The 14,393-nt window shown below is 39.2% G+C and overlaps 1 protein-coding gene across 2 annotated transcripts in view; it reads left to right on the top strand.

Annotated features, from left to right (window-relative positions):
* NME7 (NME/NM23 family member 7) overlaps window positions 1-14,383 on the top strand; it is a 176,383-nt gene extending 162,000 nt beyond the window's left edge. For both annotated transcript variants that reach the window (XM_027868294.1, XM_027868295.1), the window contains exon 12: window positions 14,300-14,383. In XM_027868294.1, coding sequence (XP_027724095.1) covers window positions 14,300-14,332 — 33 coding nt within the window. In that variant the 3' untranslated portion in view covers window positions 14,333-14,383. The remainder of the gene's footprint in view (window positions 1-14,299) is intronic.
* Window positions 14,384-14,393: the final 10 nt, after the last annotated feature.

The following is a 14,393-nucleotide window of genomic DNA, read 5'->3' as shown; positions in this document are numbered from 1 at the left end:
CTTCAATTGGGGACTGGCCAAATTAGCTGTGTATATTACTATGATATAAGAAATGATGAGTTCAGAAAAACACGGAAAGATTTAGACCCATGAAGGAAGGTGCTATCCACCACCAGAGAAAAAATAGACAAAATAGAAATATACATAGTATGGACACAGTATATGTATGTATGTATATGTGTGTATAGATGTATATGTATATATTCACATTTAATTGTAGCCTTCTCTAGGGTAGAGGTGGGGGAGAGAGAAAAAAATAAAATAAAAAGTATGTAGCAGAAAACAAAAGAAAACCTAGAATCAAGCACAGAAAAGCTGGGGAGCTTTGAAAACAATGTATAGTATTTATTGTATAGGTTTTCTATTTTTCTATTCTATTATATAGGTATTTCTATTTCTATTTTCTATTATTGTTTTATATTAAATCCTCTCTTAAGTTCTGCTGTGTACATAGAAAGGTTTTTTTTTCCTTTTGTCATTTTGTATTTAAGTTTAAAATGAATAATTTTTTAAAAAATGTAAAATAATCAAAATGAATTATCCTAATTCTAGGCTGGACTAATCAGATTTTGAGTTTTGGATAAAGCTACAAAGAAGGAACCAATGTCTTTTTTGACCTAAAGATTTAACCTGATAAAACTTTTAAGTAGGTAATATTTTTAGGTGATACCAGAAACCCACCTTAGAGTTATTTATGAACCATGTGGACATAGTTGGAGAGTAAATTAAGTTGAAATTATATTTTAAAAGAGTTGGTCAGGTAATCTTTTATTATACACAAAAATCTTTTTTTGGTCATATCTGAGTAGTGTTATAAGGCCTACCTGCTCCTTTCCATTAAAGGTAATATCATCCTCTACTTCTTACCTGTTGGAAGTGCCTTCCCAGTTTCTCCACTGCCAACCTGGCACTAGCTCTTGTCTTGCCTTCCCTGGCCTTGGGAGTAGCTGTTCTGCTATGGTTTGAAATTGTTTACCACATGGTCCTTAGTCTTAGATCAGAGTCAGAACCCACAATGTTTGGAGGGGTGCTCTTTTAGTCACTGGTTAAGAATGAGAAGTATGAAAAAAGGGAAAGAGGGAGCACAGGACGGTCAATCAGTCTGTCAATAAACATTTATTAAGTGCCTACAAGATGCCAGGCACTGTGCTAAGCACTGGAGATGGGTATCTTTTGGTCACCATGTATATATTAGACACCTGTAACATGCTCAGCACTGTGAAAGGTACAGAAGTACAAGACTCAGTTCTTCTGTTCAAGGACTATGCAGTCTCATTGGAGAAATGAGATTAATATATTTTTGGCACCAAGCGGCAGAGTCACTGCCTTCTCTGTCCCTACTTCTCCACACTCTAATGATGACTGTGAGTAAAAATACAATAAATTCTTACTTGTCATCATACAAATATTAGAAGTTCAATCAAACTTATGATTCATCCTGCCCATGATTCTGCACTTGAAATGATGCCAAGGAAAATTTTTTAGGAGAATAGGGTAGCTGTCCCCTGTGACATCATGCAACTTGCAGGAACAGAAAGAACACAGCATTTCTAATGAGAGGGTCTGAGGTCAGACCCCAGCTCTGCTCCTCCCTAGCTCTGTGACCGTGGACAAGTCACTCATTCTCCTGGGCCTCAGTTTCCTTCTCTGTAGAGTGAGGGGGTTGGGCTGGGTGATCTCTAAGACCTCTTAGGAAAGATCCCTGTGATGTTTCACCTTCTTTATGCCTGTACTCAGTGAGCTCCTCTCCTCTCCTTGCGGGCTGCAGAGGTGCTGTCCTCATTGGTGACCCCATTGTCCAGCGCTGCCTTTTAGGGAGGTCCTCAGACATGCTTCACCCCACTCGTGCAGCATCTTTCCTACCCCTGCTACGTCTGTGCCCACTCTAGTCCATCCTCCACTCCAGCTTCCAAAGTGATCTTCCTAAAGCATATATCTGACCATGTCGCTCCCTACTCAGTAAACTTCAGTGGCTGCCTATCACCTCTTGTATCAGATATAAAATCTTCTGGGATTGAGAACCTTTCATGACCCGCCCCTTCCCCACCTGTTCAGTTTTCTTACATCTTCCTTCCTTCCCCCCATATACACACTCTGTGATCCAGTGACATTGACCTCTTTGCTGTTCCTTGGACAAGACTCTCCTGACCCTGGTCTTTTTCACTAGCCGAGCCCCGTGCCTGGAATGTGCTCACTCTTGAGTTTCAGCCTCCTCACTTCCCTGACTTCTTTCAAATCCCAACTAAAATACCACCTTCTATAGGAAACCTTTTTTGATCCCTCTTAATTCTAGTGCTTCTCCTCAGTTGATTATCTCCAATTTAACCCGTACATAATGGGTTTGTATATGTTTGTTTGTATGTCATTTCCCCCATTACAGTATAAGCTTCTTGAGAGCAGAGACTTTTTTTTTCTTTCTTTGAATCTCCAGCACTTAGCACAATGCCTGGTACACAGTAGGAGCTTAATAAATATTTTTTGACTGATTAAAGAACTTCTCTTATTTGTCCTCATGTTCTTCAATTATGCCTTTACATATGTGTCTTTATATATAGTTCTAGTTACAGAATTGCATGAATAAATCCACATTCAGCTTGTCTGCAGTGTGCATCTTATACACTTTTATATCCACCTAACTTTCAACTTAGTGAACTGTTTAGTCTCTTTTCCTATGGAAGCTAATCCATCTTTTGGATATTTTAGTTGCTCAATATTCTGAGAGGCAGATATGAGGATGGAGGGCATCCCAGGTGAGGGGTCAGCCAGCCAGCCCATGGAACAGCACCCATGTGGGAGGTGGCATTTCAGGGACAGGCTGTTTGCCTGGATTGAAGTGTACGTTGAAAGGAAGTATTAAGAAACAACAATGAGAGAAGTAGGTGGAAGCCAGACTGTGAAAAGCTTTCTGTGCTAGGCTAAGGACTTTGCATCTTCTCTTAGAGACAAGAGGGTACCACTGAGAATAAGTCAATGAGGCCTCTGTTCTGATAATCCAGGTGGGCTGTGATGAAGAGTTAAACCAGGGTAGAAGCTGTGTTAGTGGAGAAAAGGGAACTGAAGCTGAGAGATGTTGAAGAGGTAGAATTGATGAGATTAGCAAAGTGACCGTAGGTGCACTGAGGTAGAGAGCAGACCTTGGAAGGCCTGTTTCTGAAAAAAAAAATTGCATTTGAGCTAAAGCCTGAAAACAGCCAACAGTGTTAAGAGGCAGAAATGAGGAGAGAGGATCCCAGGCCTGGGGGACGGCTGGAGCAAAGGCACAAAGGTGGGGGACAGAGCATACAGTGAGCAGGCTGGCATTGCTGGACCGCAGAGTACGTAGGGGGGAGCAAACTGTGAGAAGAGTGGGTAGGAAGGAGACAGCTTGTGAAGAGCTTTAAATGCCAAAGAGAGGATTTTAAATTTGATCCTGGAGGTGACATGGTCAGACTTAGGCTTTATTTAGGAAAACCATTCTGGCAGCTATGGATGACGGGACTGGATTTCTGCTTTGTTCTGTGGCACTTCTGTTCTCTTGGTTATTTTACATATTTGAATCCTTATCTGGATTCAAAGCACTTTATAATGTAGTTTCTGATTAAAACCTGAAATAGGGAAAACTGAGATACAAAAGAGTAGACATATAATCCAAGCTAATTCAATTTCGTTCTGTTATAAGGCCATTTGGGGTACTTTCTGGGATCTGAAACAGCAAGGTCAGTCTGGGACAACCTTTATCTTACATCTCCCTGTCAAAAAGAGTCCATTATCATTTCTAAGCCCTTTCATGTGGATAACTAGACTTGGTGCAAGTAATAACTCTTTTTCCAGGGCTTTTGAGTCCTTATGTCTGGATACCCTTGGCTTCTTAGCATTCCTTTAACCTATATAATTGTATGATTGGTAGGGAATGAAGAGGAAGAAGGGCACCACGTAACTGGCCTAGGGCCTGCCCCTTTGAGACTGTTTTGTCTCACTCAGGAATCCCTCCCCACGACAGGTTGCTATTAGACCTAGCCTTGAGAGTTATCAAAAAAATAATAGAGGATCAAAGATCTCACTTCCAGCAAATTATAGAGGAAAAGGGGAATGACTTGAAAGATTAGCGACTGGTCTGTAATTTAGGGTCTTTTTCAGTTGCCTGGGGCACTTGTTCCTGGCCTTGTTGGTGGTAAATGTCAGCAGTAGAACTTGAACCCAGGTCTTCCTGACTCCAAGGTTGGTCCTTTATTCACCATGTCACATTGCCTCTCCTGTGGATTCCTAGGCTTGTCTATCTGTCCTGACTGGATCTCATTAAAGAGGATCTTTAGTATCTTCTAGCTTGATGCCCTTAGGAGAATGTTTCCATAATCAAGAATCCCTGCAAGACCTCATTGTCTGTAGGGAATCCCTTCTCCATTTGAACCGCCTTTGTCTCCCTGTCTATGCCTTGTTTGATCTTGATGACCAGGGCAGTTTGGAACAAAGTAATTTCTGTGCTTTCCTCTATCAACGATTCTTAGTATATGCATGGGAGACACACCTTGCTGGTATTCTTCAGGAAGTCAAAATGATTTGTTGTGAATACAGTGGAAACTTGCATTTCTATACTTTCCATCCATTTGTGTGACTGGACATGTAATTTGTAGTAGAAAGGCATTTGCAAAGGAATCTGCCTGTTCCTTTCTTACATTTTCATCAAGGATACCTATGATAACTATGTCATTCTCAAAGAGATTTTATAGGGATGAGAAAGGAGGCATATTGATTAGTGTGGCTGCCTTTTTAAAATAAGAAATAATGCTATACATGAGTTTTTTACAATCATGTTATACTTTCCACTTTAGACATCTTTAAACATGATTCTTCAGAGCTTTCAGAAATGGGCTTCCTCTAGCGTAGGTTTCATCTGTGTGCAGTCGGTCTAGTCCAGTCATTCTTTGCAGACGTCATCTTCTGAACTGTCATTTCCATTTCCCCATATGGGGTAATATGGTCTTAGAGTCCAAATGTGGTAGTTCTGTTGTTGGTCATTATGAAAATAGATTAATCACTTCAGAAACCCTGAAAAGTCTGATCCATTTTCTATCAATTTGCTTTCCTTATTCAAGTTTCATTTATAAACACAATAGGGATGGTTTCACTTAGGTCTCACACTAAACTTTCCATAGACTTATATCCTTTCATTGTTTTTGGCTGTTTTTTGTTTGTTTGTTTGTTTGTTTTTGATATGGTGCTGCTTGTGATGTTCCACGATTACCTTGGGTAATCTTCTGCAAATAAATTCGTACTCTAATTTCATGTTACCCTTCGGCTATCATGTCTTTCTACTTGACAAGTTGATCAAATTTGTTGCTGGATGAGGCAGTTTCTAGGTTCTTTGGGCCTCCTCATTGTGTTAACTACATTGGTCAATCTGAATGAAATGGTGACCATTAGAGTTAATGAGCTTCAGACATTTCCCTTTTTTTGGTGTCAGCAGCTGGTTTGAATAGGTCAGATTTGAGTTGTAATTGCTGCTGCTGCTGCTTGCTGCTCCTTCATTCTTGAAGAGGACTATGACATCAGGGAGGTGATGCCATGACATGCAAATGAATTGGATTTGACTGAGGGAGGGCTGTGTAAAGTCACCAAGCTCACTTTTGAGTTGTAATTGCATGTAATCTTCTTCTTACACATTCATTTATTTTTCTCTTTGTTCTGAGTCTTTACATATTTGATTCAGAAATGATTCCCACATCAGTAACCAGATCAGTAACATCTGTTAAGATGTTGTCAATTTCATTTCTTTTGAGATTTTTTTTTTGTGGTGTTTGCCGTGTCTAATGCCTTCTGCTTCCTTTCTTGAAATATTCATTACTTACAACAGGCTTTAAGGCTTCTAAATAGTCTATGAGACTTTGACTTCTTTCGTTTCTTAGCTCAGAACTATATTTTCCCAATGCATTTTTCTCCACCCTCCCCATATCCACCTTTGCGTTGAAGTCACCAGGTATCAAGATATACACTGACTTGGTTTAAAGCATCTTGTTGAATTCTTTTTGAATTTCTTTTTTCCCGTCATTATCTCTGACAAATATTAATATACAATGTGGATCATAGGTGTAGCTATGTAATACGCTCCAATGTCCCAGAAGCTCCTGGAATTTGGAGTCTTCCAGATTTGGAGGAAGTTTTCCCGATTTATGGGGAACTCTGGTTGTTGCGAAAACCACCACCATAGATACTCTTCTATCCTCCATTTCCTACTCACTTCCCCTCTGCTGCTTCCAGAAGGCTCAGGTGTAGGAAAAAGAAAGAGATTAGTCAAATGACTTGGTCACACCACAGCCTGGGGCCTCTCTACCATTTTCTTCCAGACTCTCTCCACAGCCCTGCCTTGCCTACTCTGGTGGCCTTTCCCCTTGGAGGAGTCCAGTTCTTTTCAGAATTAGATGTGCTTTCCATCCTCATTATAACCTCCAGAAGACCCCCATCCCTTCCTCTTTGACTCCCTTGCCCATTTTGTTTTCTGTGGGGCAGCCCATATACATGGCTCTACTATTCTGGCTGATACAGGTATGGAAAGCAAAAAAAAATTAAAACATTAAATGTTCAAAAGCATCTGTTTCTACTGGTCACCTATCCTCGAATTCTGCTGTTGGCCATTCTCAGTGTGTGCTGTTAGCAGATCAGGTTTCCATTGGAAATATGCCTTTGCAGCCAAGAGGCTAAGGTTGAAAGGGTTGTTCTGCCTTTTAGGATAAGGGGAAAGGTTTGATTAAATGGACCCCTTTGCAAAGTTTGTATTGTTTTAGATAAAGTAGTTGTTAAATTAAAAAAAAGTTCAGTTAAGTTTTGTTTCTTTGGCCTATTTGGTGACTAAATGTAATGTTTATAATTGGATATTCAATAAATATTCACCTTAAAAATAAAATATAATTAATTCCCTGAGTGTAGATCCAAGTATAATATGCTGCATATGCCTATGTTTTGGATACAGTTTGACAGGCTTTGTCTATTAGCTCAAGATAAGCCTGACTAAATACAGGTTGACCACAGGGTGATAAATTATTTGGCCAAAGTAACCCAGGAAACAAAGCTTCACATTGTGACAGGCTTGAAGTAATGTGTCAGGGTTCTTGCTCAGTTCTTTCCTCAACAAATATTTTTGAGCATCTACTATATATAAGGCTGAGGGGGATTTGAAGGTGGATTGAATGCAATCTGTACTCTCTGTAGCCTACAGTCTGCTTGGAGAAGATCAACCTTGTGCACAGATAACCTTGATATAAATTATAATGTGAAAGGTCATAAGATATAAACAAAATACTATAAGAATTCAAAGGTTGGAGGGAACCAATGTTGATTAGAGTGGGTGGATCAACAAGGAAGTCTGTGGCGGGGCAGTAGCATTTGAGATGAACCTACAAACTTGGGTAAGATTTCCACTATGGGCATTTTGGAGGCAGTCAAAGAGCAGGGAATATCCTGAGCACAGGCACAGAGATGGGAAAATGAAGGATGTATTTGTGGACCAGTAGTACTCATAGGTTGAGAGGAGTGCTACATACATATGAATTCATATTATTATCATCATCAGGGTAATAATTACAATAGCAGCAACAGTAGAAGTTGTGATGGTGGTGATGGTGGTGGTGGTGATGGTGGTGGTGGTGGTGATGGTGGTGGTGGTGATGGTGGTGGTGCTGGTGGTGGTGGTGGTAGTCGTAGTGGTAGTAGTAGTAGTAGTAGTAATATTGAGGCATCTGGGTGGCACAGTAGATAGAGTGCTAGGCCTGGAGTCAAGATAAACCTGCTTCATACATTTCCTAGCTATGTGAACCCTGGACATGATATTTATCCTCTGCCTCAGTTTCCTCATCTATATAATGGGGGTGATACTAATAATGCCTACCTCCCAGGGTTGTTGTGAGGATTAAATGAGATAATATTTGTAAAATGCTCAGCATGGTACCAGGCACATAGTAAATGTTTAATAAATACTTATTTCCGTAGTAGTGGTGGTGGTGGTGGTAGTGGTGGTGGTGGTGGTGGTGGTGGTAGCTATTGTTGAAGGCTGATTGTAGAAGGCCTTGAATATTCTTGAAAATTGGATTTTTCAGAGGTATTTGTGATTCATCCATGGCTGAATTAAAGATCTAGAGTTTCTGGAAAATCAGGACAAGTGGCTTTCAGGAAAGGGCATCTTTCACAGCTTGGATCCTGGTGAATAAGAGATAACATCTTTTTGAATGTGGCTAGCTCATTCTTGGAAAGGTTTATATTGTAAACAGAGATTTATCCTGAAACAAGGATCATTTTACTCACTTGATTAAAACCCTTCTTGAGTGCTCCTTGGATGGTTTCCCTCAATATTCACAAAGCGTTTATTCCTGAATTTTCAAGATAATCACACTTGGTTCCACTTCACAGGGTAAATATACATAGAAACCAAAAGTTTCATAATCCTTTAAGAATCCAGGACCATAAGATATCATTTGGACCTTAGCAGATGAAAGCCCAGCTATCAAAATCTTTCAATCACTGATAATACCTTTAATTAGGGAGTTGGGGCAGTTCCCTACAGTTTGAACAAACAAAGCATTCTATTGTTTTGAGGTTGCTAGTGCTCGAATTAGATTTTACCCAAACAGGTATGGAGCAAAACGCTGTGACTTTCTGCTCCTCCTGCTCCTTGTATATATTCACATGCTTCCTTACTAGGAATCCATTATTCCAAGAGACTTTTGAAAGTCTGTTCCTCTAGTTTGATCCTTGAAATGATCTATAATTTCACCGTATGGTCACTGCCCCATTGAAGCAGACTGCATCTTATCTTTGCCTTCTTATCCCGTGTGGCCTTTGTCTGTGTTTTATGATAAATTCCCACTGTGCTAAAACCTACTTTTTAAAAATTTTTTTTTTTTTATTTTTAGGCATTTGGGATTAAGTGACTTGCCCAGGGTCACACAGCTAGGAAGTGTTAAGTGTTTGGTCTGAGGCTGGATTTGAACTCAGGTCCTCCTTAATTCAAGGCCAGTGCTCTATCCACTGCACCACCTAGCTGCCCCGAGACCTATTTCTTTATGCATCACGAGCACACTAGTGTATATTCTTGGTTTGTCCATGTATTATTCTCTAAATTCATAAATCATAGATTGAGAGTTTAAAGAAATCATAGATTTTAGAATTGGAAGGGATCTTAACAGGTTCTTAACTCCAAATCTCTCATTTTAAAGATAAGGAAACTGAGGCTAAGAGAGTTGAAGTAATTTGCTCAAGATGACACAGCAGGGAGGTTGCTGAGGCAGGATTCTAACCCAGGTCTTCCTGGCTCCAAGTTTAGCACACTACGAACTACACTTTGTTCTGTCATTCTTCCTAATCTAATCAGGCCACCTCCTTTCCTGATCATAATCAATACTCAAATGGATCTATGAAGGCACTAATTTGGAAGTTCCCGCCAATGATGCCGCCCACATCTCATCACTGCCTGTCCATTTTACATCTCTTGTTCATGCTCTCCCCCAACGTGCTGGAGACCCTTCCTTGCTTCCTTCAGATGTTACAGGGAAATCAACAGACGATTTTGGCTGTCTACCCCATCACCCATTGACCTGTCCATATGACCAGTCCATCTTTTCTTCCTATCATACAATTCCTTGGTGACATCTTTTACTCCTGGTAGTCTTTGAAGTTCTCCATGCTTGCTCATATGCTCTTCTCTATTGCCTTCTTTGTGACATTCATTTTTAATTCTTTGGAGTCTGTTATAGGTCATGTGTTGCTACCATACAAAGTCACTGGTAGAAATGTTGATGTCAAAAAATAGGCCTTTGTTTTTATAAGAAGCTTGAGGTCATTGAAGGAGTTTTGCAGTTTGCTGAAGGCAATCCTGCCTTCTTTCCTTCTCTTGCTTAGCTCTGGGCCCACCTCATCAAGCTGTACTATCTGTCATATACATATACATACATGTATGTATGTGTATATATGTCTGTGTGTATGCACATACACACATACACACATACACATACACACACTGATGGAGAGGTTCTACTGGTTATTCATTGAAATGCATGTTGTGCATCTAAGTGCGATAGGATCACTGTATATCAGAGTCTGTGCCCCTCCCCCATATCCTCCATATAAGTTAGGCTAGTTCTTTCCCTAAAAAGCAAGGAAGCTATCCTTAAGATTTGATTGACCCAGGTGGCTAAGGCTTAAGCCATTGATGCAGCTTCTTGGCAGCCTCTAGCCGTATGGCTTCGTGGTTGCCTAATAGCATAAAAAGGACCACCCATGTAGTGCTGAGGGCCTTTAGCCTTGGCAGATGTCCCGGGGCCACATGAGTCACCACACCTGCCCTGCTAACAAAGTGTATTTTCATATAAAATCAAGGGGTGTCAACATATAACTGAACTAAGTACTACATTATCCTTGTTGAATATAATTTCTCTGTTATGTCTTAAGTAAACCTCCTTTCTTTAACTGTTGAATGAACTGTAAGTGTTTCATTTCATTCCAACTCTGACCCTACATTGACAGGCATTTGGTTCACCCATTGAGTAAGGCCCACCCATTTTGCTGGGCAATAGACATTCTTTATCCATTTGGTCTTTCCCTTGTGGATGGTCAGGCTAAAGTCCTTTGATTCTTGACCTCTCTTTCTCTCTCTTTTAATCTTATTTTTAATTTAGGGAATAAAACAAACATTTCCATAACATATTGCACTAAAAAGGTGATTATACATGAAACTGCAAATCTCCTAGGCACAACAATGCTCTGCACCTTAAAAAAAAAAAATCAGTACAGTATCATTTGCAAACAGGAGATTCTGGAGGACCTCATCATTCACAGGAACTCCCTCTTCCATTTCAGTCTCCTCTATCACAGTGGCAAACATATTTGTCCAGTAGACATATCTTTGTTTTATGCCTCACCTGCTGTTTATGAGCCGAAGGTCATTGGAATGGGTTATTTCTGCTACTTCTTTTGAGGAATCTTGAATAAATTTTACACACACATTTGTATAATACACACGTACATATGTGTATGCTTGTGAATATGTGTATGTTTATATATATATAGATATATATTCACATATACACATACACACACAATATTATACTACCTCCCCATCTATACCTCTTAGAATACCAAACTTCCTTTACATCTGAGTAGGGTACCAGTTCCCATGAAGAACTTTCACTGATCCCTCCAGATGTCAGTACTCTTTCCTTCCTCAAATTACTTTATATTGCCTTATTGGCATACCTATTATATGCCCCACCCCCTAGGAAGAGTCAGTCTTCTTGAAGGCAGAGATTTTTACTTTTGGCTAGCTAGTGCCTACTAGGTGCTTGAAATAGTAAACAAACTTAATTTCTTTTCTGCTCTAGAATCTAACTTAATTTAAAGCTATAAATTTCTATATTAGTACAGAATTATAGAACTGGAAATAAGCTTTTAACTTAACTATATATAGATCTAACTACATAATTATATACATATGTACACACAAGTGTACCTGTGCACTCCTTCTGGGTTACTTTCCTAAACTTACACTTTTACTTGAAGTGTAAGTTTACTTGGGTCCCCAGAGGGACATCTGTTCTCAGGAAGGGTAACCTTGTGAGTAGATATTTCTAACAGTGTAGCTCCTGAGCCCCCACTGGTGTGTTTCCCATTAACACATAGTAGACTTTGCTTTTAGCAAGGGCATTTATTTGGTAAGATGGGATTGCAGGAAAAGTTGATATAAGACATTCCTCTCAAAAGCTTGCACTTTTCCACAAATATACATAGGTTCATGGAAAGAGTGGGTTCAAATACTTGTGGCAAAGGGGTAATTCACAACTCCTGATGCTGAAAGTCATTTCTCCCTGTGTAGAGACCTTAAGAAGCTCCCTTGGATTACAGCTCTATACCGAGTATGCCACTCATCTGGGGTTTAAAGATATGTTCCTTCTTTGAGTCCATTTCTTACATTTCTCTGTGAAAGATCATAGTCCCAGAAGTTACCTTCTTCTTGGGGTAATTATCTTTCAGTATCTGTGCCTCTCTTCAGTGTGCCTTTCCATTCTCAGCTTGATCTATCATTTCCCATTAGACCAATTTCCTCTATGACATGGTCAGTCAGGAGGTGGGGGTGGGGAAGAGAGAGAGAAGGAGATGAAATCCCCTCCTCACTCAAATGTGATTCCCTGTCAAAAGACCATTTTTGCCCTCTCTACGTCTGGCTCAGATTGTAAAATTGTTGAACTCCTTTTATCTATTTAAAGTCCCCAGAGACATTGTCAGCTTACCCATGCAGCCAGTCACACAATTCCCCTTTTGACTCAATCAGAGTTTCACACCTCATAGAAGGATTACAGTAAAACCTAATCATGTGTGGCTATCTACTTTACACTCTGTGATTACATTCAGTGATACCTTCTGTGATTACATTGAGATGAGATGTGAAACCACCTTTCTTACATACATACATACATAAGCACACATATATTCCACCATACTTTGGATTTTTAAAAAGCACATACATATATGTAAAGATATACAGATGTATATCTTTACATAGATATATGTATATAGTTATATATGTTCTTGTACATAGGTACCTATATATATATATGGGTATATGTGCATATGGAATAAGTCGGGGGGTGATTCTTGGATTTTATGTAAAATAGATTATTTTTTCATCAAAAATAGCTTCTTTACTAATATTTACATATACAATTGGTACCATTTAAATACTAACTGCTCACCAAGTTAAATAAATGTTCTCTTTTCCTATGACTATTTGAGTATTTCAGAAGATTTATTGTCATCTCTCTATTTGCTCCACCAATGTAGAGCTCAATCCTTCTGTTATTTTGTAGGCAATTTGTTTATCTCCTGCAGCCAAACAAATTAAATATATATGTATATTGCCTGATGACCAGTCTTCTTGTAATAAGCCTTTCTAAATTTATGGAAGCTAGTTTCCAGGTAAAAAACACATAGTCTATCACTGGCTCAATACTAAAGGTTTATCTAGTTTGCTAAGGTCTGCCATACCTTGCATTCTTCTGGAAGAGACTTTGTAAACTTCCATGCCATAATGAGACATTGCAGTAGGACTTGGGGGGGGGGGGGCATGTTTCTTCAGCATGGGCAACTCCCTTCATCATTGTAGATCTTGACACATCTGTGACAGTAGGTGGGTTTGAGAGAGTTGCCTGAGATGCACACAGGTAAAGAAAGTGACTTGCCCAGCATTATATGACTGAAGGCAGAGGCCATATTTGAATCCCAAAATGCCATCCTACCCAACAGCCCATGCTCATTTCCCTCAGTCTAAATCTCACATCAAGCCTGTTATGCTTATTGTTCTGATTGACTGCACATCAAGGCTTAATTTACTCAAGACATTTTGTAATAGTTCAGCAAGGATTCACTTGGAATTAGCATAAGATTACTTTCTACCTCTTTATAATTATTAATTACTTTTTAGAGCAGTAATCTTCTAAATTCAGGACATTCACCTTATATTTTTTCTTGACCTTTTGACTTAACAGTTTGCTTTATTTTCTCAAATATTGAGATCTCTTTGCAGTTAAACGGTAGCTATTTTCCATTATTTCTCTTTGTTATTTAAGAACTTTTCCATGTAGCAATGTTTTTCTTCCTCTGCTACTAATTTGGGCTCACAGTTTGCTGCTCTGGAGATACATGAAGTCTCAGGTGATATTTTTACAAAATAAACAACAGGAACTGATCAGAGCTCAACTAAGCAAGACTGTAAAGTGAAAATTACATGTATATTTTTTAGCTAGTGTCACAAAATTGTTGCAGCAACTGTATGTCACTATGGACATACATATCTATGTAGTATTGTCTCCAAGAAAAATATGAGAAATATTGGGGAGTGTCAGTGGGGCTTCTCTCAATAAACCTCATTCCTTCAGGACTGTCATAGATGCAATGAGGATCCATAGAATAGGTGATTGTGAAGGCTCTGTAAAAGGAGGTTTCTGTTTTCAGAAAATGTGTTTTTAGTTTAGAGGTTTCCCAAGTTGGATAAGTGAGACTGAAATTCCAGCTCTATTGTGAGTCTAGTGTACCTGGAAAATGACTTTCAGCTGATTTTGCCTCATTTAAAAATAAAGCTAATAATTTTTCAGAAAGGCAAGGTAGAGACTCGAACTGAACTATGAACCTAAAAGTAGAATGAACTGTACTCATTTGCCAAACTTCAAGCTGATCCCAGTTTTAAAAAACAAGCTACAACCTAGATTTTTCACTATATTTGTTTTATACCAAGAAGGCTGTGCTTTTTTATAAGAATCACTGAAAACTTGTGTTTGTCTTTCAGGTCCAATATTTTTTCAAGATCTTGGAGAATTAGCAATATTAAAGATGGATCCTTGGAGCAAAGTGGAGCCTTGGAGACAAGAACAAAGCACACA

This window comes from Vombatus ursinus, unplaced genomic scaffold, assembly GCF_900497805.2.
Source record: "Vombatus ursinus unplaced genomic scaffold, bare-nosed wombat genome assembly UNPS02014789.1, whole genome shotgun sequence".
NCBI classification, from domain to species: domain Eukaryota; kingdom Metazoa; phylum Chordata; class Mammalia; order Diprotodontia; family Vombatidae; genus Vombatus; species Vombatus ursinus.
The sequence above is the reverse complement of the archived record's forward strand: the minus strand, read 5'-3'. Positions and strand labels throughout refer to the sequence as shown.